The following is a 21,881-nucleotide window of genomic DNA, read 5'->3' on the forward strand; positions in this document are numbered from 1 at the left end:
CAACAACACGAAGAAGAAGATGAAGGTACTTGATGATGAACGGGTAATCTGCATCCTGAGGTTTAAAACCAATTAAGCATATACATATGCGAATGTATAGTTTTTAATCCTCGGGATACAGTTTACCTCTTCCTTACTCAAGAAAACACTTAGCTTTAACGGTTTTGGAGAAAGAAGAAGCATCGAATTAAATCCATTTGAAACAGGTTAGTTATCTTAGTGAAGAATATATCCATCAATCATAATTTGGTCTAGTCATTCGAAGTGGGATATGATTTGATACATATAGTCTAAAATATGATTTTATGCCAGTAATATTTTGTTTTCCCTGTCCCCTACCTATATCTAGAGCTTGAGATCCTCCTTTTAAAACTTTTAGATGATTAATCGTTTTACAAATCATAGTCCCAGACTTTCGTTCCAATCTAGATCGGTTTAGATGCGTTTTGTTTTGGAATTTATACAACGAAAACCAAAGTTTAGATTAAAAGATTCGAAAACCGGATTACATAAAATCTGGTCCAGGACCCCTTTGGTTAACGAAAACCAGACTAAAGGGCAGAAACGTCATTTGACAAAAAGAAGGATGATTCTCTCCTTCCTCTTTCCCCAATGCAAAGAAAAAGCATTATAGACTTTTCAAGTTTTCCGATATAAGCACGAAATCGCTGTTTCTCTCTTCGACGAAGCTTTGATAATTTGATCTCAATCGATCGATTCTATTGAGAATTTGTGTACCTGTTTTCTTATAAGGTTAACTAAGGATTGTGGAATCAGAAGTGTTGTGTTTTTGTGATCGGAGATTATGGATTGGGGAAACGTAACGGTTGATGATCTCTTCGATGCTCTCCGAGAAGTTGACTGGTCGTCTCCGCCGCGTCCTCCGTCTGAGTTCTTCTCAAGGTTCACCGTTCCTAAATCTGTCCCTAAATGGGATAGTCGCCTCAAGTGCAATCTCTACTAGTACGATCTCTCTCTCTCTTTCTTGTTCGCCAATTTCATATCTATTCGGATCTGATGTTGTGATCAATCTCTCGTTGAGAATTACCAATCAAATTCGTCCCAATTGAACATAGAATTCTTAGACTTTGGTTAGAACACAGAGTCTTGATAGCTTAGTTTCTGTATTGAGCTTAATTTTGACCTGTGATGATGATCTGTTTATGCAGCTACCGAACAAACTATTTCATCATGATCGTCGTTATACTTGGTATGTGGTGTGAGGAAGTGGCTAAGCATTATCATCTGTGTTGTTTATCAATGATGTCTTGTTCACTTAGAATTGTCAAATTTTACTTCTCAGGATTGGGAGTCCTTACAAGGCCTTTAGCGATCTTCGCTGCGCTTTTGACAGCATTAAGTTTGGCATTTCTAAATGACAGGTTTTTCTTCATCTTCCTTTTGTTTTTAAACTCTCAGAGCTTTGACTAGTGGATATGCTTGAATCAGTAGATCCATATTGAGTATTCTTGTCTACAGCTTTGCAGGTTCTTTTAGTGAGAAGGCGACACGAACCGTCAGAAGATTCTCTCCACAGTTAGCTGCTAAAATGAGACCTCCTTTGACGTATGTTTATCTCTCTTTGTTGCCTTTCATACTCTTTGTTACTCCTTGCTTATTATCATCTATGTTATCTGTGTTTTTTAGACCTGTCACTCGTGGGCGTCCATCATCAAAGAGAGCAATCCATGTATGTGGTCAACCCCGTTGGGTTTTTGTCTTGACATGCTCACTTGGTATGTGGCTTTGTATATTTTCATTTGATGTAATATATCTCCAAAAACCGTAAAAAACATGATTTGGAGTTTTTTTTTTGTTTCGCAGTGAGTTTTGCTCTTTGGTATATTTCCTCTGGTTTGCTCAGAGTCTCGGTTGCGCTACTCATTGCACATCTTGGTATGCAGTCTACACAAATCCTCATAAGTCATAACTTAGTTTCTCTCACTCTACTTCAAAAATCCACATATAGGCTTTTATAAACTCAACCTCTTTTTGTAATTTGTGTTACAGCAACAATTCTTCATGCAAGCTTGAGAACACCGAACTTGAAGGCACGTTTTAACACATTTAGGGAGGAATTCCGAGCAGTATGGCGTAACTACAGCGAGATTTAGAGTAATGTAAGTTTGAAATATCTTCTTCTTAGTCTAACATCTATTTGCTTAACTGGATGGTTAGATTTTCTGAAATGTTGACAGTCTTTGGCAGCTTGTACCACCATGATCGTGTTCTGCTGAGGACATAACGCTGTAAAGACCAAACTTACTGCCTTTCTCCAAGATAAACCCGGTTTCGTTAACACTGTACTATGGATGTTCAATCTGGATTTGTTGCTCAATGACTGGGATCATCTGTTTTTTCTTTGATTTGAGATTTGAGCTCTGAGCTCTTTTTGCTAGCAAAATCCTCTCTTTTTTTTGCTAAAGACTTGTAAAGCTAGCTTTGTTGTTCTTCGTTCTAACACAAAACCCTTTGTGTAAAGTCCTAGAATCGTTTAATAGCTTGCATTTTTTTCTTTCTTTTTTTGGGTTGAGAGGTCTAGTAACAATAATAATGAGATAACAAGAAATGGAAAATAAACAAATGATTTGACTACTTAGCCGAGAGTTTTCGGATAAGAATAGGCAATGGGAAAATGCAAAAGAATTATACTTTATTGAGGTCGTAACATTTTTTCCAACTGACACTCGAAAGAGTTGCATCTTATATCTAGCAAAGTACCTAAAAACCCATTAAAAACATGTAGCAATATTGTTAACAAGCATAACACATGACCTCACTTTCAACGATTGCTCATGGTGATATCAAGTTCATCTAAGATAAACTCAAAAGTTTAAAGCAAAAAGAAATCTCGCTCTTATTCTCTGAACAAAGTTCAGTTTCACTTCTCGACAAAAGACTTGAGATCCTTGAGCCATTGAAGATACTCTCTGCTATCTTTGTTGGCCACATAATCTGCCAGAAAGGTAGTGAAGCTTGGTTTAATACCTCTGATCTCCAAGTACCTGTGGAAAGCCTTCTGCAAATTCTCATCCAAGTCACTGCACATAACACAATAACCAAATTCAATCACATAACAATACCCCAATCTCATATATTCCAAACAAGAACTCACTATCATTGAAGTAAACTTACTCAAAGTCAGGTCCTTCGTAAGCAAGGTCATTATCAGATCCTTGCGGTTGTTTGATCGATAAACTATCAATCACAATCTCATCCGGGTATGCGCTGACTCCAAACTCAAGACACACACCATCACCTTTCTGCACACTAACAACCATCGGAACCCGGACTTTACCCGAGCTCTCTTGATCTTCATCGTCTTCTTCATTGTTTGGTTCTGCTTCCTCTTCTTCATCTTCATCATCATAAGAAGCAACAGAGTCAACTTCCACTTGGATGGTTTCATCCTCAAATTTCCTTGTCAGCAACACAGTTCTCTCCCCTGAATTATCAATGATTTCAAATGGAAACCCTTCTGGCTTATCTTCCAACTGTTTTTCCAAAACATTTCTAATTCAGATACAATTGTTCTAAACCCCAGAAATATTAAAATCTCATGAATTCGAGAAGAATCATGTATATTGAAAGAGAGAACTTACGAAGTCAGTGTCATGAGGAGCCTCCTCTGCGACGGCGCATTCGATTTCAGATTCGATAACGCTAACAAGATTCTCGTCGGCGGTTGTTTTAGAGATCGCACTTTCCGTCGAAAAGCTCGAGACTGAGAATGAACTAACCGATCCACGCCTGATCTGGTGGCTACCACGAATCAGCCTCTCGACGGAGACAGCGCCACTGCGGAAGCTAACCGGAGATCTACCCGCACGGAAAGCAAGATTGGCTACTGTTGACGAAGCTCGACGAAACACGGTGCTCAACGCCATTTCTGAGGATTCTAGGGTTTTCCTTAAAAGTGAAAAGAGAAACAGAAATGAGGGTTTTACTGAGAGAAGAAGAGAGGTTTAAGGTTTGTTTATAGTGCAAAGCATTATGTAGGAGATAAAAAGCCATTTAATAAGGCCCAATTACTTAATGGGCCATAAGAAGCCCATATATTAAAAGGAATTGGTCATTCGTACAGTGAGAGAGGAATGTCTGTGTGTGGACACGTCCTTAAAGGCAAAAGGAGAGAAGAACAAAATAGCTCTTGCCGGCGTCAGAATTGCGTCACTGTTTCTTCCAACTTCAATTTTAATATCGTTGGCTTGAAGTTAAGGGAAACATAATTGTTCCTCCAAAAAAGCAGAATTAAATTTGTGGTAGATACTTGTTTTTAAATTCATATAGCTCAAAAAAGTTGTCATTTTTAATGTTGGTTTTCTGGTGGCGATGCTCTTAATTACCCAATTCCGTACGATTTATGATCATAAGTCAACTTTTGAGATTTGGGTTTGTGAAATTTTCCTGAATAAAATTATGGGTTTAGGGTTTTTATGATCAATTTCCTGTAAAGTAGCGATTTTTTTCTCCCGGGGATTTTGGTGAGGAACAGGATAGAAAGTCTTGGTTTTGTTCTGTTTATTGTGTTTGTTTTTGGGTTCTGATCAATGAAGAAGATGATTGGGAGTCCTGGAACAATGAGTGGGTTGATACTGAGACTAGGGCAATGTGCAACTGCTGCTGCTTCCATTGGTGTTATGGTTTCTTCTTACGACTTTTCCAATTACACTGCTTTCTGGTAATTGTCCATCTTCAATCTCATTGGTCTTGGTGTTTTGGTTTAGTTTAGTTTAGTTGAAGACATTGGACACTGATGTATCAAAAATCTTGACTTTGTAGTTTTTTCTTGGATAAACTTTTGAAGATAGAGCTAACTGAACTAGTAATTGTGTATGATTAACATTTGCCTGAAACTTTGACAAGATTTTTTTCTTTGTTTGGTAAAAAATATGTGGAAATGGAATTATTTCTATATTTCGATTACTGTATGGGGTTATCTCAAAAGATACAAAATGATGATAGATTGCTTTTGCCAATGATTTCAGCTTCTTAGTCGCATCTATGGGTCTTCAATTGATATGGAGCTTTGGACTTGCGTGTCTTGATGTATATGCGATAAGGAGAAAAAGTGATTTACGAAGCCCTATCTTATTGAGCCTTTTCACTGTTGGTGATTGGGTATTAAACTTATCTTCCATTTCATTATATGCTTATTCACTGTTGGTGTCTTGTTGTTTTAAAGGTTATTTGTTTGATAGGTTTCTTTTGGAATTCTGCAGGTCACTGCACTTCTCGCTCTTGCAGCCGCGTGTTCCTCTGCAGGAGTTACTGTTTTATTCACTAAAGACACTGAGTTTTGCAGGCAGCAACCCGCTCTCTCTTGCGATAGGTTTCAGATTTCTGTTGGTTTATCTTTCTTTAATTGGTTTTTAGCTGCTATATCGTCTCATACCATGTTTTGGATCTTGATATGATATCAAACAAAACCCATCTCAATGATTTTACAAAAATCCATTTCTATGAATTGTTTTTCTCCAATCCATAACCGGAAACAGGGCAAGGGTACAAGTCATTTTGGTAATTTTCTAAGACAGCTATGTCTCAGTAACCTCTTGTGACAGAATATTGATGATGTATTCAATCTCATCAGCAACCTCTTTCATCGAAGGTCGGTTTTGTCTCCGTTCGTTAAGGCACGCAGATGCTAAATTCCCGAGCTGCTGTATCGTCTGCATGTCAATCTTGTTAGCTGTCTTCTTCAGCAGTGGATCGATGCATTCAGTCAATCTCTCTTGATCCATCATCTTGTTAATATACATCACCAGGTTCACATCTTCCTCTTCTCTAGTGAAATCTATCGCCTTCTTCGATGTAACCATCTCCAGAAGCACAACCCCGAAGCTGTACACATCGCTCTTATCAGTTAGCTGGAAATTCCGGTAGTATTCTGGATCGAGGTATCCCAATGTACCTTGCGCACCCGTGAAGATATGGCTCTCGTTATTAGCGGTTTCTGTCAAATCCACAAGTCTTGACAGCCCAAAGTCTGAAACCTTGGCGTTTAGCTTCTCGTCAAGCAAAATATTGCTTGACTTTACGTCGCGGTGGTAAATGGGTGGCTGTGCTGCGGAGTGGAGATAAGCTAATCCTTCAGCGGTTTGGTATGCAATCTGCAGTCTGCGCCGCCAAGTCAGCGGTTTCCAAGTACGGTCTGAACTGCCATGGAGATGTTCGAACAGCGTTCCGTTGGGAATAAACTCGTAGATCAAGAGAGGCAATTCAAGATCAACACAGCAACCGAGAAGCCTAACTAAGCTTCTATGATTGACTTGGCAGAGAATCCGGACTTCGTTTAGGATCTGATCAGTGCCTTTGGTGTTGTTAAGCTTTGCTCGTTTGATCGCGGTTATGGTTCCATCCTCAAGAACAGCTTTAAACACTTCTCCAAAACCTCCAGTGCCTATGAGATTGTCTTTTGAGAAATTGTTGGTTGCTTTCGTGATTTCTCTGCCAGTGAAGATTCTTGATGATTTTCCAGTGGAATTTGCGCTAAGCATCTCTTCTCGCTCCTTAACAATGTTCTTGTGGATATCCTTTTTAACCTTTTGGTGGCTATGTTTGGTTCCAATTACTGCTACCGCAATCGCTAGCGTAACTCCCACAACCGCAACAGCCGCACCTTCAAGAGCAAAGAAGTTAAAATGGAGTACAATCATATGGGCATTTGAATATATTTTTGGTTTTTCGGTTCATCCTCTGTACCTGCGAAAACAACGGTCTTCTTCTTCTTTTTGCAGTGTTTCCCATGGCGACATTTACCACCTAATACATGTATGCCAAGAACTAATCAATCACAATGATCTGATTCAAGAAATTTGTTTTGAATAGTTCACTTGTTATGCAGTTTACTTACATATTGCGTTAACCGGATCCCATTCCAAACCTTTTTTGCAGGAGCATCGTTTCAGGCCGAGACTCGTTGGATCAGGCAAGCATTTTGATTTACCCAACAAGAGGTTACAATCTACATCAGTTTTGCAAACTGGTTCTTTAGGCAATGCCCATTGCAACTCGAGCCCCGTGTCAGGCCATTTTTTCCCGGGAGGAGGAACCTCTTTGTTTGGATTCAGCCCCACGAAGCTTTGGTACGCGAGGCATCCCCCACCGTTGATCCTGATCGTGTAAGCGGTTTGAGACCCGTCGGTTCTGAAGGTGCAACACAAGGGAGCCTTAGAACAAGGTGATGCATTGTTCTTGATGTAGCTGTAACATAAGCTGGTAGGACTACAATCTATTGGCGCCTGCAGACCCCAAAATCTCTTGGTCAGTCCTGAAAACCGGGTTCCATTACATTTTAATCGAAATCTACTTTCATTGAACCCAAACCTAATAACCAAACTAAAACTGATCTCAAATTTGATCATAAACCAATATGTTCTACAATCTTCACACCAAACCAACTAAACTTTTTTGCTTTACCTGCAGCATAGCCTGAGAGCAATTAAGGAGCAAGATAGTGTTGCTACTAGTGATGCTGAAAGGGAGATGGGGGTCGAGCTCGAGGCCCTGTTTAGAGACATCAGCTGAGATACAGGATACTGAGCTAGCAAGACCAGGCGGGCGTAGAACGATCCGCTGGGTCACTGAGTTGATGGACGTAATGACATAAGATGACCCATGGAGGGCACCGAAATAAAGCTTACCACCAACACAATTTATCCTATAGGCTTGATCCCCGCAGGTTGGACCCGTGCTTAGAGGATAAGGTACAACCATAGGTCCGCAGTTAGGACACCGTGGTGGTCCGGCCATGGGAGGTTTTGCCTTAGCATGTCGGGCACAAGAATGACCCGCGCATGCTAGCCATACGGTCAAGAGAGTAGGTATCAATAAGGCGTAGTATGATCGCTTCTTCTCCATTTTGTTGTATAACTAATTAAGAGTGTGGACAATTAGTGATCAAAAGATGTGAGTAAAAGTTTAGGTTTATGTACTAATGAAAGGTCATTATTATTTATTTATGTTATTGCTGTGGTTATACATTTGTTACGTATATCTTAGTAAAGTAAACAAAAGCAATTCCCGAGTTGTTTTGAAACGAGAAAATGTGAGGATTGGTTTGGATTTTCTCAAAATCATGTTTGTATTTTCTAAGGAAGATTGTGCAGATTCATTGTCTGTCATGATCATCCCGACATTTTCATGTTTCCTAAGTTTTCTACTTTTATTTACTATTCAACGACAAGTATTATTGACTGTTCATTTTTTACTCGATTTTGCGTTATCAATTTAGACTGGACCGTTTTCGACAAGTATAATTTTCACTACATCTCTTATTCATTTTGGTTGAGGACGAGTAATTGCCTATTCAGAAAAAATTCTGGTAGATTTTCTGATTTGTAAAAAGAATTTTAGTAATTGTTGTATCACATCTTTCACTATTTATCCGTATAGATACAAAAACTTAAGAATTTAAATGGGAGTCGTGTGACAGTATAGAGTTTTCTAGAACATGTTTTTAGTAAATCTATTATAAGGTTTTTTTTCCGTAATCGTATACATCTTCCAAGATATATTACGAACTTTAACAAACACTAAGGAACAAAAAAAAGAAGAAGAAGAAGAAGAAGAATAAGGCATGAACAATGTATTCAAGATCCAAAGTTTTGCACATGCAAAGATTTTAAGTTCATCACATATTTTATTTTGTTTGTATTCGTTGTTACAAACTTTAACACGAGAAGCGTCCGGTCCCATTACGGAGTTATGTAACCAAGTTTAAGATACCGTTCCCACTTCCCACACCACTGGAAAGCCACAATAACCCCTTAATTACCCCTATAGCTATATACTTATCAATTAAAGGTAATTGCATACGTCAAATTACATAGAAATGTGAAGTATATGATATTGAAATTGTGTTTAGATAGAATAGTATCGCCATTTTCTCAAGAAAAAATAACGAATGATTATTATTGTTCACACTTCTCAACTATTTCATCTATACTTATATAGTTATATCATACATTTTCAAGTCAACAAAAGATGTAATCATCATGATCGCAAAAAGATCAGTTATAGATTCTCGGAATCAACTTCGTAGGTTAAAAATGAATGCACAAGTGTTGGTTGATAACACTTGACAAAAAGAAAAAGATAATGCATAAGTGACACAAAAGACATCGACACAATCTGGCAAAACAGCAATCCAAAACTCACTATCTCAGGTACTTTCTTGATACAAATAAAACTAAAAGCGTACAAGTGTGAGTTTATCAGAAACAAATGTCCATAGTTGCAAGAATATAAACTTTGTGATTATATGGGCCGTTTCTAAGGCCCAATTAGAATAGCTTGATCATCAAAAGCCCAACAAGTTTTGTTCTTCTTCCTCGCTCTCACACTCCTCTGAAGCAAGCTTCGTCAATCTGAATCACTTTCTCTGGATTTGGAAAAGTTATGGAAGATGAAATTAGTTCGTTTTTCGAATCATCCCCACCTCAGAAGAACATGGAGGAGATTCTAGAGAATCTTAATGAGTTCATCAAACTGAATTCATCGTCACAAGGCAAGATCATAGCTGTTGATTATATACGTGACATTATTGAATTATTGAAAATGATTCAAAGGGTTTTTAAATTTCAGGGGGAAGGAGGATTGTATGTGTGACTTCAGGGGGAACAACGGTTCCATTGGAGCAACGATGTGTTAGGTATATCGATAATTTCAGCTCCGGAAACAGAGGTGCTGCTTCTACTGAGTAAGTTTTGTTTCTCTTATAGAAACCCTAATAAAGTTGTGGTTTTTCTCTGTTTTTATGATCACTCTTTGATCTAAATTGGTTTTGATTTGGTGCATAAGGAATTTCGTCAAGGCTGGATATGCTGTGATATTTCTGTATAGGAGGTAACGTTGGCCTTGTCATGTGTTTCTCAATTGTGTGTAGTTGAAAGATAAGTGAGATTTTTGTTTTTGTTGGTAATGGTTATGGTGGTTTTTAATATCGGTTTATTATGTGAATCTTTAGGGGAACTTGCCAACCGTATTGTCGATCTCTTCCCGATGATCCATTCCTTGAATGTTTTGAGTTTTCTGATAAGACTAACATTCAAGGTTTTTTCTTAGAACATCTCTTTCTCAATCTATATAGATAGATTCATGTTTATTCAAATGTAGTTCATGGTTTATGGATATTAAGTGTGTGTTTCTGCTCTCTATGGTTGCAAATTATGTGTCTTTATACATCACTTTGTTGGTTTTCAGTTCATACTCACATTTGGAAGCTGTGAAAATGGCTGTTATGGATCAGCAAACTGTATGCATTAGACCATTTTTTTATTGTTATTGAATTCGTTCACGGAAAATGCTGAGAACTCTTTTCAGTTTTGTTGTGTAATAACCTTGCAAATTAACATTGCAGGCAGTAGCAGAAGGCAGCTTACTAAAACTCCCATTCTCAACCATATATGAGTATCTTCAGGTTCTTCGATCTTACACCAAGCTAATCTTTGTTTTTTGTCTTGAGGCATATAGTAACTGCAAAAGAAACTGCCATAAAGCGTAGTGAGAATTCTTCAACAGAGCTGCCATGGCTGAAATTACTTTCTTTTTGTGAATGTTTCTGGTTACAGATGTTGCGGTTGATTGCAGAGGCATTGAAAGATGTTGGTCCATGTTCAATGTTTTATCTTGCTGCTGCTGTATCTGACTTCTATGTGCCATGGAAGAGCATGGTACGAGTCTCATGTCCCTAAGACTATGCTACACAATTCTTGTATCTGAAAGATGTTTTTTGTATATATTTGGTGAAACCAGACAGAGCACAAAATAGAATCAGGATCTGGTCCTTTAGACATAAGACTAGCTCAAGTCCCTAAAATGCTATCAGTCTTGAGATCAAATTGGGCTCCAAAGGCCTTCTGCATATCATTCAAGGTCAATCTCTCTCTCTATTCTCTATTCTTTCTTGTATTGATTCTCCGAAATCCGATGATGTATATGCAAATTCTTGATTCAGCTTGAGACAGACTCAAAGATTCTGATGGAGAAGGCTACAAAGGCTCTAAGAAAATACAAAGTGCACGCAGTTGTAGCCAATGAGCTATCAACCCGTAAGGAAGAAGTTGTGGTTGTTTCAAGCAGCGGTAATGTTGTGGTTAGACGCGAATGCGATAAGCCTGAATCTTTTGTTGAAGATAATCTCATTCGTCTCATCGTAGATCGACATTCAACATACATCAAAGAATCTCACAACTGATTGCTCAAGTGTGCTTCTAAAGGCAAAGAAAAGTTTAAATCTTTCCTCCACATAAAATAGAATCATAGAGCATCTTGTTATGTGTATGAGTGATGATTAAGTTTAACCATAATTTAAACAATATTTCAGATTTGTTGTTAGATCTTTTAGAATTTAACACATTTTGAAATGTTTGAATTTATAAATAGGTAAATCACCCAAAACTTCACGAATTAAAATATTTAGCGTTCAATCTTTTAGTTAATGGATTGGAACGAAATAATTTGAAAGTATTATCATAATTTGCACCCTGTTCAAGTCAAACACGTATTCTCTAGATTAAAATATAGTTTTAGTCATGAAAATGTTTAGCATTTTTTTTTTTATAGGTTTAATCATCTGTATTGACTGCGACAAAGCAACTTCGTCGTTGACGAAAAAGAATGCGTAAATGACAAGAAATCCATTATGATATGATTTTTGCAAAGAAAAAAGAAAATCCATAAGATAACACACTTGACTTTCTTTTTTGGTTTTACAATTACACAATGAACAAAGCCACTAATCAATACATATATGATCGATCCACCGTAAATTAAAAAAAAAACAGTAAATTACATATTTGTTTAATTTCTTCATCAAAATTATGGACAAATTATATTTACAGTTTAACCATAATTTCGATGATTTTAACAAACCTTAGTTTTACTAGCAAGTATAATAATTTAAGGTGGACCGTACGTATATAACAATATTTAATTTACAATTACCACAATCATATCTTTACGTATGTATATCGATCATCAGTCGTCCTTACGTACGTTTGGTGATGTTCCTAGTGGAAACACGAGAAGGCGAAGATGACGGCGTCGTTTCGAGCATTCCAAAACGGTCCGTCCCAAATCGTCGGAGATCGGACGTTCGAAACCTACTAGACGAGTCGCCAGGAAGTCGCATGTAATAACCGGCGTTAGAAGGAGAGTGATGATCGCTGAGCAAAACCGACGAAAAGCTTCCTTCTCTTTTATACATAACAATGGCTTTGTACAAAAATGGAATCAAACCCTCCATTTTCTTTTTAAATCTCTGCAATCCTTAAGAAACTTTTTTTTTCTTCCTTTTGATGAGATTTTTTTTTTTGTGGTTTTGTGATTTGATCAATGCGAGAGAGGGCTTCTGGTGTATAATATAAGAGGGAAGAGGGTTGCGATAGTGACGTGGCGTGATGCTTATGTTGCCACGTATGCTTAAACGTGACGGTAAATAATGTTCTTGAGAGGATATGCATCGAAAGATAAATTAAATAAAGATGTTTTTTATGAGACGATAGATAATATGTGAAAGGGAAGTCTCAACTTACATAAAGAAATCTTCATCTTCTCAAGCAATCTTGAGTTTAACATTTTTATATAAATGAAAGTATCCTCACAAACAAATTTGTTTTGGTATATGAAAAGAGTCTCTACTCAAAATTGAATAACAAATTCTCGTATGAAGTATAAAATAATTTATTCAAAATTCATTCGTATCAAATTACCCACCGCACTATCCTCAAAATCTTGAATGAAGTCATAGTTTACATCATAGATTGGGAAAAGTTTGATCCCATAGTCATTATATTTTATATATTATCCAAAAAGATTAGTTAAAATGATATAATTATAAAATTTTGACTTCAATACAGATATAATTGGCTCTCTCACTCAAAAAGCAATGACAATACTTTCTTAGTTTTGAAGATCGTGTTAGGTGAGGGAAAATAAGAACAAACACATATATAGCCGTTAAAATTGAACATAATTCTATTTTGGGCCGTTATATAAAGCCCAACATGTAGAATGTGAGCTTATATTGGGCCTCACGTGGTTTATGTCGACATCTTCTCAAATCTGCTTGCTTTCAAATATCAAGGAATCCGGTTTGGTTCGGTTAATGCTTCAATTTTCAAATGTGATATAAGAAACAAAATCATTTAGTGGCTTTTTGACTTCAAATCGGAGAACCGCCAACGAAGAATCGTCGTCTTCTTCGTCATCTCCGTCGCTGATCGATCTCATTCTTTCTTAAGGTAGAGCTGGTGGTTTCTGTAATCGCCGGTGGTGATGGCTTCTAACGATCCAAAAAACGGCGGCGGTTTCTTCGCCTCTCTTGCTTCATCCATCACCAATTTCGGATCGGCCATGAGTAAATCAGTGAACGGGTAAGAAAATCAAATCCCGACCACTTTTTCTCGTTTGCGAATCCTAGAATCGTCAGCTGGATTCACATACTTGTTATGTTAATCTTTGATTTGGTCTCCATGTGGAAACGGAGGAGTAAATTTGGTTTTGGGAATGTTCTATCATTTCATTTGGTTGGGACTCGAAGTCTTGTGTTAATTGGTGAATTCTGGAAAAGATCTAGTGATATAGTTGGGGAAGATTGTGCATGTTGTTGTGAAGAATTTGATTTTGTTTGATGGTGTTTTTTCTCAGTTTGATGGGATATGAAGGGCTTGAAGTGATTAATCCAGAAGGAAGTACAGACGATGCAGAGGAAGAAGCAGGGAGAGGAAGATGGAAGCAAGAGGTATAGTGCTGATTTACTAAAGATTTCTCTCTTTGTTCTTGTTGTTGTTACAAGAATTGGAAGAAAAAACAGTACTCTGGATTTATATGTTGGCTTGATTTCTCAGGAACGTGATGGCTATTGGAAGATGATGCAGAAGTATATAGGGTCTGATGTTACATCTATGGTTACTCTTCCTGTGATCATTTTTGAACCCATGACAATGTTGCAGAAAATGGCTGAGGTTTGTGGTCTTAGATTTTAGATTATATGAAAGATCTTTTAGCTTCTGGTTTCTATTGAACATGTTTTGGTTTCTCCATTTGTTGTCTCTGCAGTTGATGGAATACTCATATTTGCTAGACATGGCTGACAAAACTGAAGATCCTTACATGCGTATGGTATATGCATGTAAGCACATCCCCACTCTTCTTGTTCTTCCTTGTAGTTTTTTCATGGTGTGACTAATTTCATCTGATCTTTAATAGCATCATGGGCTATATCTGTGTATTACGCCTACCAGCGTACCTGGAAGCCGTTCAATCCAATTCTCGGTGAGACTTATGAGATGACTAATCATAATGGGATCAATTTTATAGCTGAACAGGTGAGTGATTTCTTTACAACTCATATTCCAATGTGACTTGGGAAAAATTATGAGTTCTTAGTTGACATATGTCAATGTTTTGTTCCTCAGGTCTGCCATCACCCACCAATGAGTGCTGGTCATGCTGAAAACGAGCATTTCGCTTACGATTGCACTTCAAAACTGAAAACGAAATTCCTAGGCAACTCAATTGATGTCTACCCAGTAGGAAGGTAATATCTCCTAACTATGTATTTATATTTAAGAGTCTCCTTGTGAGACTAAAACACTGAACTTTTCAGTCAATGAATATGTGTGCAGGACACGAGTGACACTTAAAAGAGATGGTGTCGTTCTTGATCTTGTACCTCCACTGACAAAGGTTCATAACCTTATCTTCGGTCGAACATGGGTCGATTCGCCAGGAGAGATGGTCATGACGAACCTGACCACTGGTGACAAAGTGGTGCTTTACTTTCAACCATGTGGCTGGTTTGGGTAAGTTCTTTCTTCATCAAACTTAAAAACCTTCAAACAAATCTGATCAATTGAAATCTCATCTCCATGCTTCTCCATTTAGAGCTGAAATGTGGACCTAATGGACAGATCTGGACGATATGAAGTGGACGGTTACGTGTATAATTCAGCTGAAGAGCCCAAGATGCTAATGACCGGAAAATGGAACGAGTCCTTGAGTTATCAGCCATGTGATGCGGAAGGCGAACCTCTTCCAGGCACCGAACTGAAGGAGGTTTTATCAATTTCTCTCCTCTAAGCAAACCCTCTGCATACTATATCTAGTCACCTTTCTAATTATGTTACTTCCACAGGTGTGGAAGGTTGCTGAAGCTCCAAAGAACGATAAATACCAATACACACATTTTGCTCACAAGATCAATAGTTTTGACACTGCCCCTAAAAAGCTACTGTCATCTGATTCACGTCTACGTCCTGATAGATACGCGCTGGAGATGGGTGATATGTCCAAATCTGGATTCGAAAAGAGCAGGTTACTAACTACTCATAGTCTTTTGGTTAGCTTCCCTAAGACTACTAATCCCAAAGTAATGCAAAGGCTAATAGAAGCCGGGTTTTTTTTTGTTTTGCAGCCTAGAGGATAGACAAAGAGCTGAGAAGAAAAGCAGAGAAGAGAAAGGCCAAAAATTTGCTCCAAAATGGTTTGATGAAACAGAAGAAGTCACTCCTACACCATGGGGTGATCTCGAAGTTTACCAATTCAATGGAAAGTACTCGGTGCACCGCGCCACAGCTGAAAACTCTGAGGATACAACCGATGTGAAGTTGACCCAATTCAACCCTTGGCAATTCCAAGATCTCTCTGCTTAATCCTTTGGTGCCATTTGTTGTGTAATGCGTTGTTACTTTCTTAGATCTTTCATTTGTTTTTGGTATTAATCACCAGTTTCATTGTAATTTTCCATAAGAAAGAGTCTATATTTTGATAATCTACTCTCTTTGTAAGGCTTTAAAGCTGATTACTGATTTTCTGAGTTGTCTTGAAAGCAATTTTATGAATTGAAGTGACGTCGTTAAAGGAGAAACTATAGTAGAAGGAAACTGAGAAGTTTCTTGGGGCTTAAGCAACTAATAAAAACGAGCAAGCGATTCTTTTCTTTGTTTTTTTTTTTCCTTTTTCTTTCTGTCAATAGATAAACGGAATGGAGCAGAAGTAAAGATAAAATGAAATCACAAGAACATCGAAAGTAAAATCTCTTGGTTTGGTAACAAAAATAGGAAGTTGGTGCCAAAAACAGAAGATAAACCAAAAAAACAAAAGTTAGTAATTTATTGGCTGTCATGGGTGGATGAGGTAATTACGCAAAAGGTCGTGGACTCACGAGGTTGGTTAAAATTAAAAACAACTGCAACATTTATTTTTTAAAACGTTTTTTTGTAACATGAAATTTCTATGAAGATTGGGTAGAATGCATTTACCGCGTTTCATGTGGGACGACGTCTTCTTATTATATCCCTTCGCAACTAAATCCTCGCTTCCATATTTTCTTTCAACACTTTATCATGAATATTGAATACACACACACACTCATAACTATGATTTTTCTTATCGTATTATTTAAAGTCATTAAGTGAACACAAATATATCGTAAAGAAAACATCTAATTATGTTAGGGTTTCTTTCGAATTAGTTCGTTAAATATGTCTAAACTAAAGTTTATATGGTATACTAAACCGACGCATCTTCTTCTGATTGAACCGACGTATTTTTTTAACTTTTAACTGTCTTCCATAACTTCCCATTTTCTTCTCCACCACTCTCTCTCTCTCGCTCGCTCGCATATATATACGTCACTTTTTCTCTGATCTCATAACACTGTTCCGAGAGTGAGGAGTAGAATACCTTATTACCGGTTTAATCAAACCGGTTCAGTTTCCAAATGGATAATCTACTCTGCGAAGAATCTTGGCCCGCGAGTCCTTTAACCCCGGAGCCTTTACCAAACTTCCGTCACCGTTCTCACGACAATGACGTCGTGAAGATGTATCCAGAGATAGACGCAGCGACGATGGAGGAAGCCATTGCTATGGACTTAGAGAAAGAATTATGTTTTAACAATCATGGAGACAAGTTTGTTGAGTTTTTCGTCTCAAAGAAGTTAACCGATTATAGGTTCCATGCGTTTCAATGGCTAATCCAGGTACCTTAATTATTATTATCTCTTTGTTTGTCCTATGTGTGATATTTGATAGTAAACCGCAAAAATTTGTAGATACTTATAACAACCTATAAAATCTTTCAAGATAGCCTTTAAAATTTGGGTTTACGAAAAAGTTTTTTGCATCAAAATTAATTATCGATATTATAAAAATATTTGGTATGTATTATTTTTATTTTTTAACATCATATTGTTTTATAAACCAAAAGTTAATTTTTGGTTTTACTTTCTCAGACTCGGAGTCGGCTAAATCTTTCATATGAAACGGTATTTTCCGCCGCTAATTGTTTTGATCGGTTCGTCTACATGACTTGCTGTGACGTAAGTATACATAAGCAAACACAATTACTTAATGTGATAAAAACTTTATAATTGCGGTTGAATTAATGACATGTTCATTATAAATAAATGCAGGAATGGACGAATTGGATGGTGGAACTAGTTGCGGTAACTTCATTATCGATCGCATCAAAGTTCAATGAAGTTACCACTCCATTACTCGAAGAACTTGAAATGGAAGGTTTAACTCATATGTTTCACGTTAATACAGTTGCTCAGATGGAACTCATAATTTTGAAAGCTCTCGAATGGCGTGTGAACGCGGTTACGAGTTATACTTTTTCGCAAACCCTTGTGTCGAAGATCGGTATGGTTGGGGATCATATGATCATGAATCGAATTACAAATCATCTGCTTGATGTTATATGCGGTAAAATTTGATCTACATATAAAATGTTTCTTGTTATAAATGTAAGATTGACGTGAAACGGGAACTGATATGGAATGTTATTCTTGATGCATGCAGATTTAAAAATGCTTCAATACCCACCAAGCGTTGTGGCCACTGCTGCTATATGGATTCTCATGGAAGACAAGGTGTGTCGAGAAAGTATCATGAATCTCTTTGAACAAAATCATAAGGAAAAAATCGTGAAATGTGTTGATGGGATGAAAAATCGAGACATTGATCATCAGTCGTCGAGAAGAAGATACAGTGAAGGGAGGAGTATTCTGAGTCTGTTGCAGCGAGGCGATGTGATGAATATGAATGGGGATTATAACGTTGAAGATCTCTCTAAAATCTTTCAGATTTTCCGATACGAAAAGAAGAAGAGGGATAGAGGAAACCACCAAGACAACATTCGTCCGGCAAAAAGAATGACAATTGAAATGTCAAATTACATTTAGCATTTTATGAAAGAAGCCTACAAAGAGAGAAATGTTTGTTTGTTTTTTAATTGTTTTTACACATACCTTGACTCAATTGTAATATATACTACAGAATAATGTATTGATTAATAAAAGTTAAAAAAAAACTACTCATATTTTATTTTACAGATAAAACAATCAAATCTATAACAACAAAAAAACTCTAATTGTAATCTGATAAATATATACATATCATTTTATAATAATTAAATAAAATCATGGAATATTATTTAATGTAATCATGAATACATTCATTATATATACATATATATATATATATATATTTTTTAATTTATTTTTGACGACAAAAAAATATAAATGAGTTTATAATTACATTAAATATTACCCCATAATTTTTTTTTTGTTGGTGAGGCCATGATTTTGTTTTACTGTCAGAAAATTCTAGCAAAAAAAGGAAAAATGTGTTGCAGGATATAACACGTGGCGAAATATGAATGGATCGGAGAAAGAGAGCAGTGTAGCCACAAGCTAAATCCTGAAGTGATTTCTGAAGATAAAGATTGTTCATATCAAGTAGTTTTCGTTAATTCACTCTACAAAGGAAAATAATGAGCTCGTCGCCGTTATCTTCATCTCTCTTTCATCCTCTGTCGACCTTGTCGACTCATTGCCATGGTCGGAGACAGAACCTCTGTTTCAATCGGAAGCAACAACCTTTCGTTGTCAGAGCCGCAAAACTTCCTGAAGGGGTAACGTTTGGAACATTTTTTCAAATATTCAAATGTCTATCTTCAATGGTAGTTAAATCGTGTTTTTCGCAGGTGATAGTGCCAAAAGCACAACCCAAATCTCAACCTGCGTTTCTGGGATTCACACAAACAGCTGAGATATGGAACTCACGAGCTTGCATGATTGGTCTCATCGGTACTTTCATCGTCGAACTGGTGAGGGTTACTAGATGGTTTCTTTTTGCAAGAATTGATTTAATCTAACATACAACGAAACCAAACTGAAATATACGTTTTCCAGATTCTGAACAAGGGAATACTTGAACTGATCGGTGTAGAGATTGGGAAAGGACTCGATCTTCCTCTATAATGTATATCACTGTTTGTGTTCTTTCCAACAAAAACATCTCTTATGAAATGTAAAATTCTCAAGTTTAATTACACATCAAAACGTGACATTTGTTGTAAAAGTTTGAGATTCTTTTAGAGTACACGAGTGGTGCGAGCATCTATGATTGCTACTTTACCTAACGGCTCTGAGAGAGTCAATGCTTCTGATAGAGAAATGCGTTTGTTTCTCCACGCTGATTCGGCCCATGATTTCATTTTCTCTCCTTCGCTTTTTCTGTTCTCTTGAATCAGTAGTAACTCCGCATACCCGGCTGCACAATCGAAAAATCGAATACGCTTATTATAAGCTAACCATGGCAATCGTTTCTGTTTGCAAGCAAACGAGCTTAAGCTTACCTCTTGCTAAAGCTATTACTTCTTGATTTTCCATGTTTATTATCCCTAAAGAATGCAGAAAGAAGTTGTTGAGGACAATCGTTGTTTATCTCAATAACCTGCAAAGTAGATAGATGTCTGTAAGTACCTTTTGAATCCAGTGGAGGTGCTTTCATGAGCTCCAATGCTTTTCTGTAGAGGCCCTGAGATGAAAAAGAAACAGGGGTAAGATGACGAAACTCCAATGTTTTTGAGTTTAAAGAAACTTATCTCTCACCTCTTGAATCAAGATAGAACTTGAGCGTTCTTGCTTTGCTTTGTTTCCATACATCAGAGCCACAGCGGTTAAAATCACACCAACCTTAGGATGATTGTCTCCTGATCAAATGAAGGATGATATAAAAGGCAGATTCCGTTAGTCTGGAGATTTAGTCATTGAGAATCGATGACCAAAAAACCGCACCACACAGTACCGTAATGTTCCTCAGTCTTTGTCAATGCGTCGGTCAGTGTCTTCTCCGCAACACCAAAGTTTCTAACAAAAGCAAACACAAACAGGGACTAGTGATATAGCCAGAAAATTCACACTAGGACCTGTATGCACAAGCTCAAAAGTCTACCCAATGTGTGACTCGAGCTGACCCAGAGCAAATGTGGCAGCCAGTGAGACTGCCTTCAAGTTCATGTTACATGAACACATAGATTCTTTGGTCTCTGTCACTCCTTGAATTGCCTTCTGATACATCTCCTTTGCCAGTTCAAAATTTCCAGTGGCGTGCAAGTATTCACCATAAGAAAGTGCAATGTTACCTATTATCATGTAGTTATAAAGAGGTCCCAATAATCAGGTTTCTTCAAGGCTAGCTCCAGACTAACAGAAAAAGGCTAGTGTGTACCTTTGCAGCTTTCATGATTCTCAAGTCCTCGAAATAAAGATTCGGCTGCACCCAAAATCCTTACCATTAAACTATACCAAACTTACTTTGGAATTAAAAAAAAACAGAGAGAAGAGAGGTTGAGGCTTGTGTCTCTACCGGATTCGATATTTCCTTTCACAAGCTCAGCAAGGCCTTTGATCGCTTTAACTGTAGCAACCACACCCTGAAGATTCTCATGGCCACTCTCTTTTACCAATTTCAGAAATTCGTCAGCAACATCCAATGAAGCATCATCCTAAACACGAAAAAATAATAATCATATTTCTAACACAAGTTCCTAAATATAGAAACACAAAAACATAGCAGCAATGTTGGGATTTGAACCTGTCCTGACTGAATCAGCAGACCAACAAGGGCTTCCACAGCAACAACTGCACAACAAAAGAGAGTTTCAGATACAGAAGGCCACAAAACACTCAACAACTCTTAAGTTCACAACAACAACCTCTAATAGCCAACGATGAGTGTGTCAGAGTCATGACTTGCTTAAGGCGTTCAATGGCCTCACTACTATTCCCACTGTAAAGATAGAAAACCAATCAATATACGTTTATAGAAATCTTAAGCTACCAATTGAAACAAAGAGAGAAAATGGTAAAAAAAGATGAAACCTTTCGTATAAAAGATCAGACATGGCAAGCAAGACTGTTGCTTTAGAATCATGAGAAACCTGATCATCGTTAGGTTGATTCCCAAGACACTGCTCAAGCACTAGCATCCCTTGAGCATAAGATTCATCTGCAAAAATTCAGAATTCACAGAGACCCATTTCGAATTCAGTCAGAGACTTAGAGTTTAAACACCTAAAATCCTTATAACTATAGAGAAAGACCTGATTTTTGTGACCTAGCGTGAGAAAGAGCGTAATTAACCATCTGAATAGCAACATGATTCGCGTTTGGAACGCTGATTTCACCGTGAATCAATCTCAATGGCGTCGAGTATCGAATAAGGTTTCCTCTAACGGAGATCGTGCGGCCACGAATCGTTGCCGCTGCTTCTCTGGAGAATTTGGCAGCTGCGCGAATCATAATCGCTCAATATCTTCTTTTTTCTTGTCTTGCTCAGAAGTAAAGGTTTTACTCAGTAAACGTCGGCGGAGCTCTTCCTCGCCGTCGTCACTAAGAGTGGCCAATTTCAATCGGTATAATTTGAGTTTGGTTTGGAAAAATCGGTATAATTGGCTTGGTTTTGTGATAACCAAATAAACCAAAAATTGACCCAAAAGTTCCTCTAGAATTTTTTTTTTTTTTTTTTTTTTTTTTTTGTTGTTGTGGTTTTTAAAGAACTTATAATCCATTGTTGTATATG

The 21,881-nt window shown here is 37.3% G+C and overlaps 11 protein-coding genes and 1 non-coding gene across 22 annotated transcripts; 8 read left to right on the top strand and 4 right to left on the bottom strand.

Moving 5' to 3' along the window:
- MIR2111b lies at positions 1-167 on the top strand. The gene has a single exon (NR_142566.1). It is a non-coding gene; the product is annotated as a microRNA ath-MIR2111b precursor (primary transcript).
- Positions 168-541: 374 nt separating this feature from the next.
- Positions 542-2,633, top strand: PRA1.A1 (prenylated RAB acceptor 1.A1). 2 transcript variants are annotated; one of them, NM_120282.4, is made up of 8 exons: positions 542-963; positions 1,170-1,210; positions 1,304-1,382; positions 1,480-1,566; positions 1,648-1,736; positions 1,825-1,896; positions 2,011-2,120; positions 2,199-2,633. In NM_120282.4, the coding sequence occupies exons 1-7, from the start codon at positions 806-808 to the stop codon at positions 2,112-2,114; spliced, it is 630 nt and encodes a 209-aa protein (NP_195824.1). In that variant the 5' UTR covers positions 542-805; the 3' UTR covers positions 2,115-2,120; positions 2,199-2,633. The 2 variants fall into 2 exon arrangements, with proteins under 2 accessions (NP_195824.1, NP_850753.1); NM_180422.1 differs by having other exon boundaries at positions 2,209-2,519.
- On the bottom strand, positions 2,622-3,989 carry AT5G02050 (Mitochondrial glycoprotein family protein). The gene is made up of 3 exons (NM_120283.4): positions 3,603-3,989; positions 3,136-3,494; positions 2,622-3,041 (listed from the first exon to the last, which is right to left on the bottom strand). The coding sequence occupies exons 1-3, from the start codon at positions 3,885-3,887 to the stop codon at positions 2,882-2,884; spliced, it is 804 nt and encodes a 267-aa protein (NP_195825.1). The 5' UTR covers positions 3,888-3,989; the 3' UTR covers positions 2,622-2,881.
- A 118-nt stretch (positions 3,990-4,107) lies between these two features.
- Positions 4,108-5,590, top strand: AT5G02060 (Uncharacterized protein family (UPF0497)). The gene is made up of 3 exons (NM_120284.3): positions 4,108-4,681; positions 4,989-5,121; positions 5,223-5,590. The coding sequence occupies exons 1-3, from the start codon at positions 4,551-4,553 to the stop codon at positions 5,415-5,417; spliced, it is 459 nt and encodes a 152-aa protein (NP_195826.1). The 5' UTR covers positions 4,108-4,550; the 3' UTR covers positions 5,418-5,590.
- Positions 5,512-7,977, top strand: AT5G02065 (uncharacterized protein). Its single transcript, NM_001342637.1, has 3 exons — positions 5,512-6,774; positions 6,898-7,266; positions 7,429-7,977. Exons 1-2 carry the CDS (start codon positions 6,352-6,354, stop codon positions 7,126-7,128), a joined length of 654 nt encoding a protein of 217 aa, NP_001331424.1. The 5' UTR covers positions 5,512-6,351; the 3' UTR covers positions 7,129-7,266; positions 7,429-7,977.
- AT5G02070 (Protein kinase family protein) lies at positions 5,538-7,863 on the bottom strand (the record flags this gene model as incomplete). The annotated part of the gene is made up of 4 exons (NM_120285.1): positions 5,538-6,622; positions 6,706-6,765; positions 6,857-7,244; positions 7,423-7,863. 4 exons carry the CDS (start codon positions 7,861-7,863, stop codon positions 5,538-5,540), a joined length of 1,974 nt encoding a protein of 657 aa, NP_195827.1.
- Positions 7,978-9,341: 1,364 nt separating the features above from the next.
- On the top strand, positions 9,342-11,413 carry AT5G02080 (phosphopantothenate-cysteine ligase-like protein; the record flags this gene model as incomplete). 7 transcript variants are annotated; one of them, NM_001342641.1, is made up of 10 exons in its annotated part: positions 9,357-9,511; positions 9,589-9,703; positions 9,805-9,849; positions 9,971-10,056; positions 10,120-10,144; positions 10,207-10,258; positions 10,364-10,423; positions 10,575-10,676; positions 10,759-10,878; positions 10,961-11,200. In NM_001342641.1, 10 exons carry the CDS (start codon positions 9,403-9,405, stop codon positions 11,198-11,200), a joined length of 954 nt encoding a protein of 317 aa, NP_001331970.1. The 7 variants fall into 7 exon arrangements, with proteins under 7 accessions (NP_001331969.1, NP_001331965.1, NP_001331966.1 ...); NM_001342643.1 differs by lacking the exon at positions 10,120-10,144 and having other exon boundaries at positions 9,403-9,511; positions 9,971-10,057; NM_001342640.1 differs by lacking the exons at positions 9,971-10,056; positions 10,120-10,144 and having other exon boundaries at positions 9,342-9,511; positions 10,961-11,413.
- A 210-nt stretch (positions 11,414-11,623) lies between these two features.
- On the bottom strand, positions 11,624-12,562 carry AT5G02090 (uncharacterized protein). The gene has a single exon (NM_120287.3). It carries the CDS (start codon positions 12,248-12,250, stop codon positions 11,993-11,995), a length of 258 nt encoding a protein of 85 aa, NP_195829.1. The 5' UTR covers positions 12,251-12,562; the 3' UTR covers positions 11,624-11,992.
- Positions 12,563-12,923: 361 nt separating this feature from the next.
- On the top strand, positions 12,924-15,922 carry UNE18 (Oxysterol-binding family protein). Of its 3 annotated transcripts, NM_120288.3 has the most exons (10): positions 12,924-13,379; positions 13,654-13,747; positions 13,854-13,970; positions 14,065-14,137; positions 14,215-14,333; positions 14,424-14,545; positions 14,634-14,810; positions 14,919-15,063; positions 15,143-15,321; positions 15,422-15,922. In NM_120288.3, the coding sequence occupies exons 1-10, from the start codon at positions 13,282-13,284 to the stop codon at positions 15,657-15,659; spliced, it is 1,362 nt and encodes a 453-aa protein (NP_195830.1). In that variant the 5' UTR covers positions 12,924-13,281; the 3' UTR covers positions 15,660-15,922. The 3 variants fall into 3 exon arrangements, with proteins under 3 accessions (NP_195830.1, NP_001330946.1, NP_001330945.1); NM_001342644.1 differs by having other exon boundaries at positions 13,122-13,379; positions 14,919-15,321; positions 15,422-15,868; NM_001342645.1 differs by lacking the exon at positions 12,924-13,379 and having other exon boundaries at positions 13,595-13,747; positions 15,422-15,874.
- Positions 15,923-16,559: 637 nt separating this feature from the next.
- Positions 16,560-18,309, top strand: CYCD7;1 (CYCLIN D7;1). Of its 2 annotated transcripts, NM_120289.3 has the most exons (4): positions 16,560-16,990; positions 17,243-17,329; positions 17,423-17,717; positions 17,814-18,309. In NM_120289.3, the coding sequence occupies exons 1-4, from the start codon at positions 16,730-16,732 to the stop codon at positions 18,194-18,196; spliced, it is 1,026 nt and encodes a 341-aa protein (NP_195831.1). In that variant the 5' UTR covers positions 16,560-16,729; the 3' UTR covers positions 18,197-18,309. The 2 variants fall into 2 exon arrangements, with proteins under 2 accessions (NP_195831.1, NP_001332391.1); NM_001342646.1 differs by lacking the exon at positions 17,243-17,329 and having other exon boundaries at positions 16,645-16,990.
- A 424-nt stretch (positions 18,310-18,733) lies between these two features.
- Positions 18,734-19,416, top strand: OHP (one helix protein). The gene is made up of 3 exons (NM_120290.3): positions 18,734-18,927; positions 19,000-19,122; positions 19,208-19,416. Exons 1-3 carry the CDS (start codon positions 18,787-18,789, stop codon positions 19,274-19,276), a joined length of 333 nt encoding a protein of 110 aa, NP_195832.1. The 5' UTR covers positions 18,734-18,786; the 3' UTR covers positions 19,277-19,416.
- Positions 19,301-21,711, bottom strand: NDP1 (Tetratricopeptide repeat (TPR)-like superfamily protein). Its single transcript, NM_120291.4, has 12 exons — positions 21,403-21,711; positions 21,182-21,308; positions 21,016-21,089; positions 20,895-20,941; positions 20,667-20,805; positions 20,529-20,573; positions 20,253-20,442; positions 20,106-20,167; positions 19,910-20,010; positions 19,781-19,835; positions 19,654-19,698; positions 19,301-19,568 (listed from the first exon to the last, which is right to left on the bottom strand). The coding sequence occupies exons 1-12, from the start codon at positions 21,599-21,601 to the stop codon at positions 19,390-19,392; spliced, it is 1,263 nt and encodes a 420-aa protein (NP_195833.1). The 5' UTR covers positions 21,602-21,711; the 3' UTR covers positions 19,301-19,389.
- Between the last annotated feature and the right edge of the window lie 170 nt (positions 21,712-21,881).

The sequence above is a fragment of the Arabidopsis thaliana genome, chromosome 5 (assembly GCF_000001735.4).
Source record: "Arabidopsis thaliana chromosome 5, partial sequence".
Lineage (NCBI taxonomy): Eukaryota > Viridiplantae > Streptophyta > Magnoliopsida > Brassicales > Brassicaceae > Arabidopsis > Arabidopsis thaliana.

Excerpts from the sequence above, each read along its gene's own strand:
- PRA1.A1 (NM_120282.4), top strand. The coding sequence starts at position 806 with ATGGATTGGGGAAACGTAACGGTTGATGATCTCTTCGATGCTCTCCGA. Across the intron at positions 1,383-1,479 it reads TTGGCATTTCTAAATGACAG|CTTTGCAGGTTCTTTTAGTG; the intron begins GTTTTTCTTCAT and ends TCTTGTCTACAG. Across the intron at positions 1,897-2,010 it reads GCTACTCATTGCACATCTTG|CAACAATTCTTCATGCAAGC; the intron begins GTATGCAGTCTA and ends TTTGTGTTACAG.
- AT5G02050 (NM_120283.4), bottom strand. The coding sequence starts at position 3,887 with ATGGCGTTGAGCACCGTGTTTCGTCGAGCTTCGTCAACAGTAGCCAAT. Across the intron at positions 3,495-3,602 it reads CTCCTCATGACACTGACTTC|TTGGAAGATAAGCCAGAAGG; the intron begins GTAAGTTCTCTC and ends TTGGAAAAACAG. Across the intron at positions 3,042-3,135 it reads TACGAAGGACCTGACTTTGA|TGACTTGGATGAGAATTTGC; the intron begins GTAAGTTTACTT and ends TGTTATGTGCAG.
- AT5G02060 (NM_120284.3), top strand. The coding sequence starts at position 4,551 with ATGAAGAAGATGATTGGGAGTCCTGGAACAATGAGTGGGTTGATACTG. Across the intron at positions 4,682-4,988 it reads TCCAATTACACTGCTTTCTG|CTTCTTAGTCGCATCTATGG; the intron begins GTAATTGTCCAT and ends CAATGATTTCAG. Across the intron at positions 5,122-5,222 it reads TTTTCACTGTTGGTGATTGG|GTCACTGCACTTCTCGCTCT; the intron begins GTATTAAACTTA and ends GGAATTCTGCAG.
- AT5G02065 (NM_001342637.1), top strand. The coding sequence starts at position 6,352 with ATGGTTCCATCCTCAAGAACAGCTTTAAACACTTCTCCAAAACCTCCA. Across the intron at positions 6,775-6,897 it reads ACATTTACCACCTAATACAT|GAGCATCGTTTCAGGCCGAG; the intron begins GTATGCCAAGAA and ends CCTTTTTTGCAG.
- AT5G02090 (NM_120287.3), bottom strand. The coding sequence starts at position 12,250 with ATGGAGGGTTTGATTCCATTTTTGTACAAAGCCATTGTTATGTATAAA.
- UNE18 (NM_120288.3), top strand. The coding sequence starts at position 13,282 with ATGGCTTCTAACGATCCAAAAAACGGCGGCGGTTTCTTCGCCTCTCTT. Across the intron at positions 14,138-14,214 it reads CATGCGTATGGTATATGCAT|CATCATGGGCTATATCTGTG; the intron begins GTAAGCACATCC and ends GATCTTTAATAG. Across the intron at positions 14,334-14,423 it reads TCAATTTTATAGCTGAACAG|GTCTGCCATCACCCACCAAT; the intron begins GTGAGTGATTTC and ends TTTGTTCCTCAG.
- OHP (NM_120290.3), top strand. The coding sequence starts at position 18,787 with ATGAGCTCGTCGCCGTTATCTTCATCTCTCTTTCATCCTCTGTCGACC. Across the intron at positions 18,928-18,999 it reads CCGCAAAACTTCCTGAAGGG|GTGATAGTGCCAAAAGCACA; the intron begins GTAACGTTTGGA and ends TGTTTTTCGCAG. Across the intron at positions 19,123-19,207 it reads GTACTTTCATCGTCGAACTG|ATTCTGAACAAGGGAATACT; the intron begins GTGAGGGTTACT and ends TACGTTTTCCAG.
- NDP1 (NM_120291.4), bottom strand. The coding sequence starts at position 21,601 with ATGATTCGCGCAGCTGCCAAATTCTCCAGAGAAGCAGCGGCAACGATT. Across the intron at positions 20,168-20,252 it reads CAGCTCGAGTCACACATTGG|AAACTTTGGTGTTGCGGAGA; the intron begins GTAGACTTTTGA and ends TGCTTTTGTTAG. Across the intron at positions 19,569-19,653 it reads AGTAATAGCTTTAGCAAGAG|CCGGGTATGCGGAGTTACTA; the intron begins GTAAGCTTAAGC and ends TCGATTGTGCAG.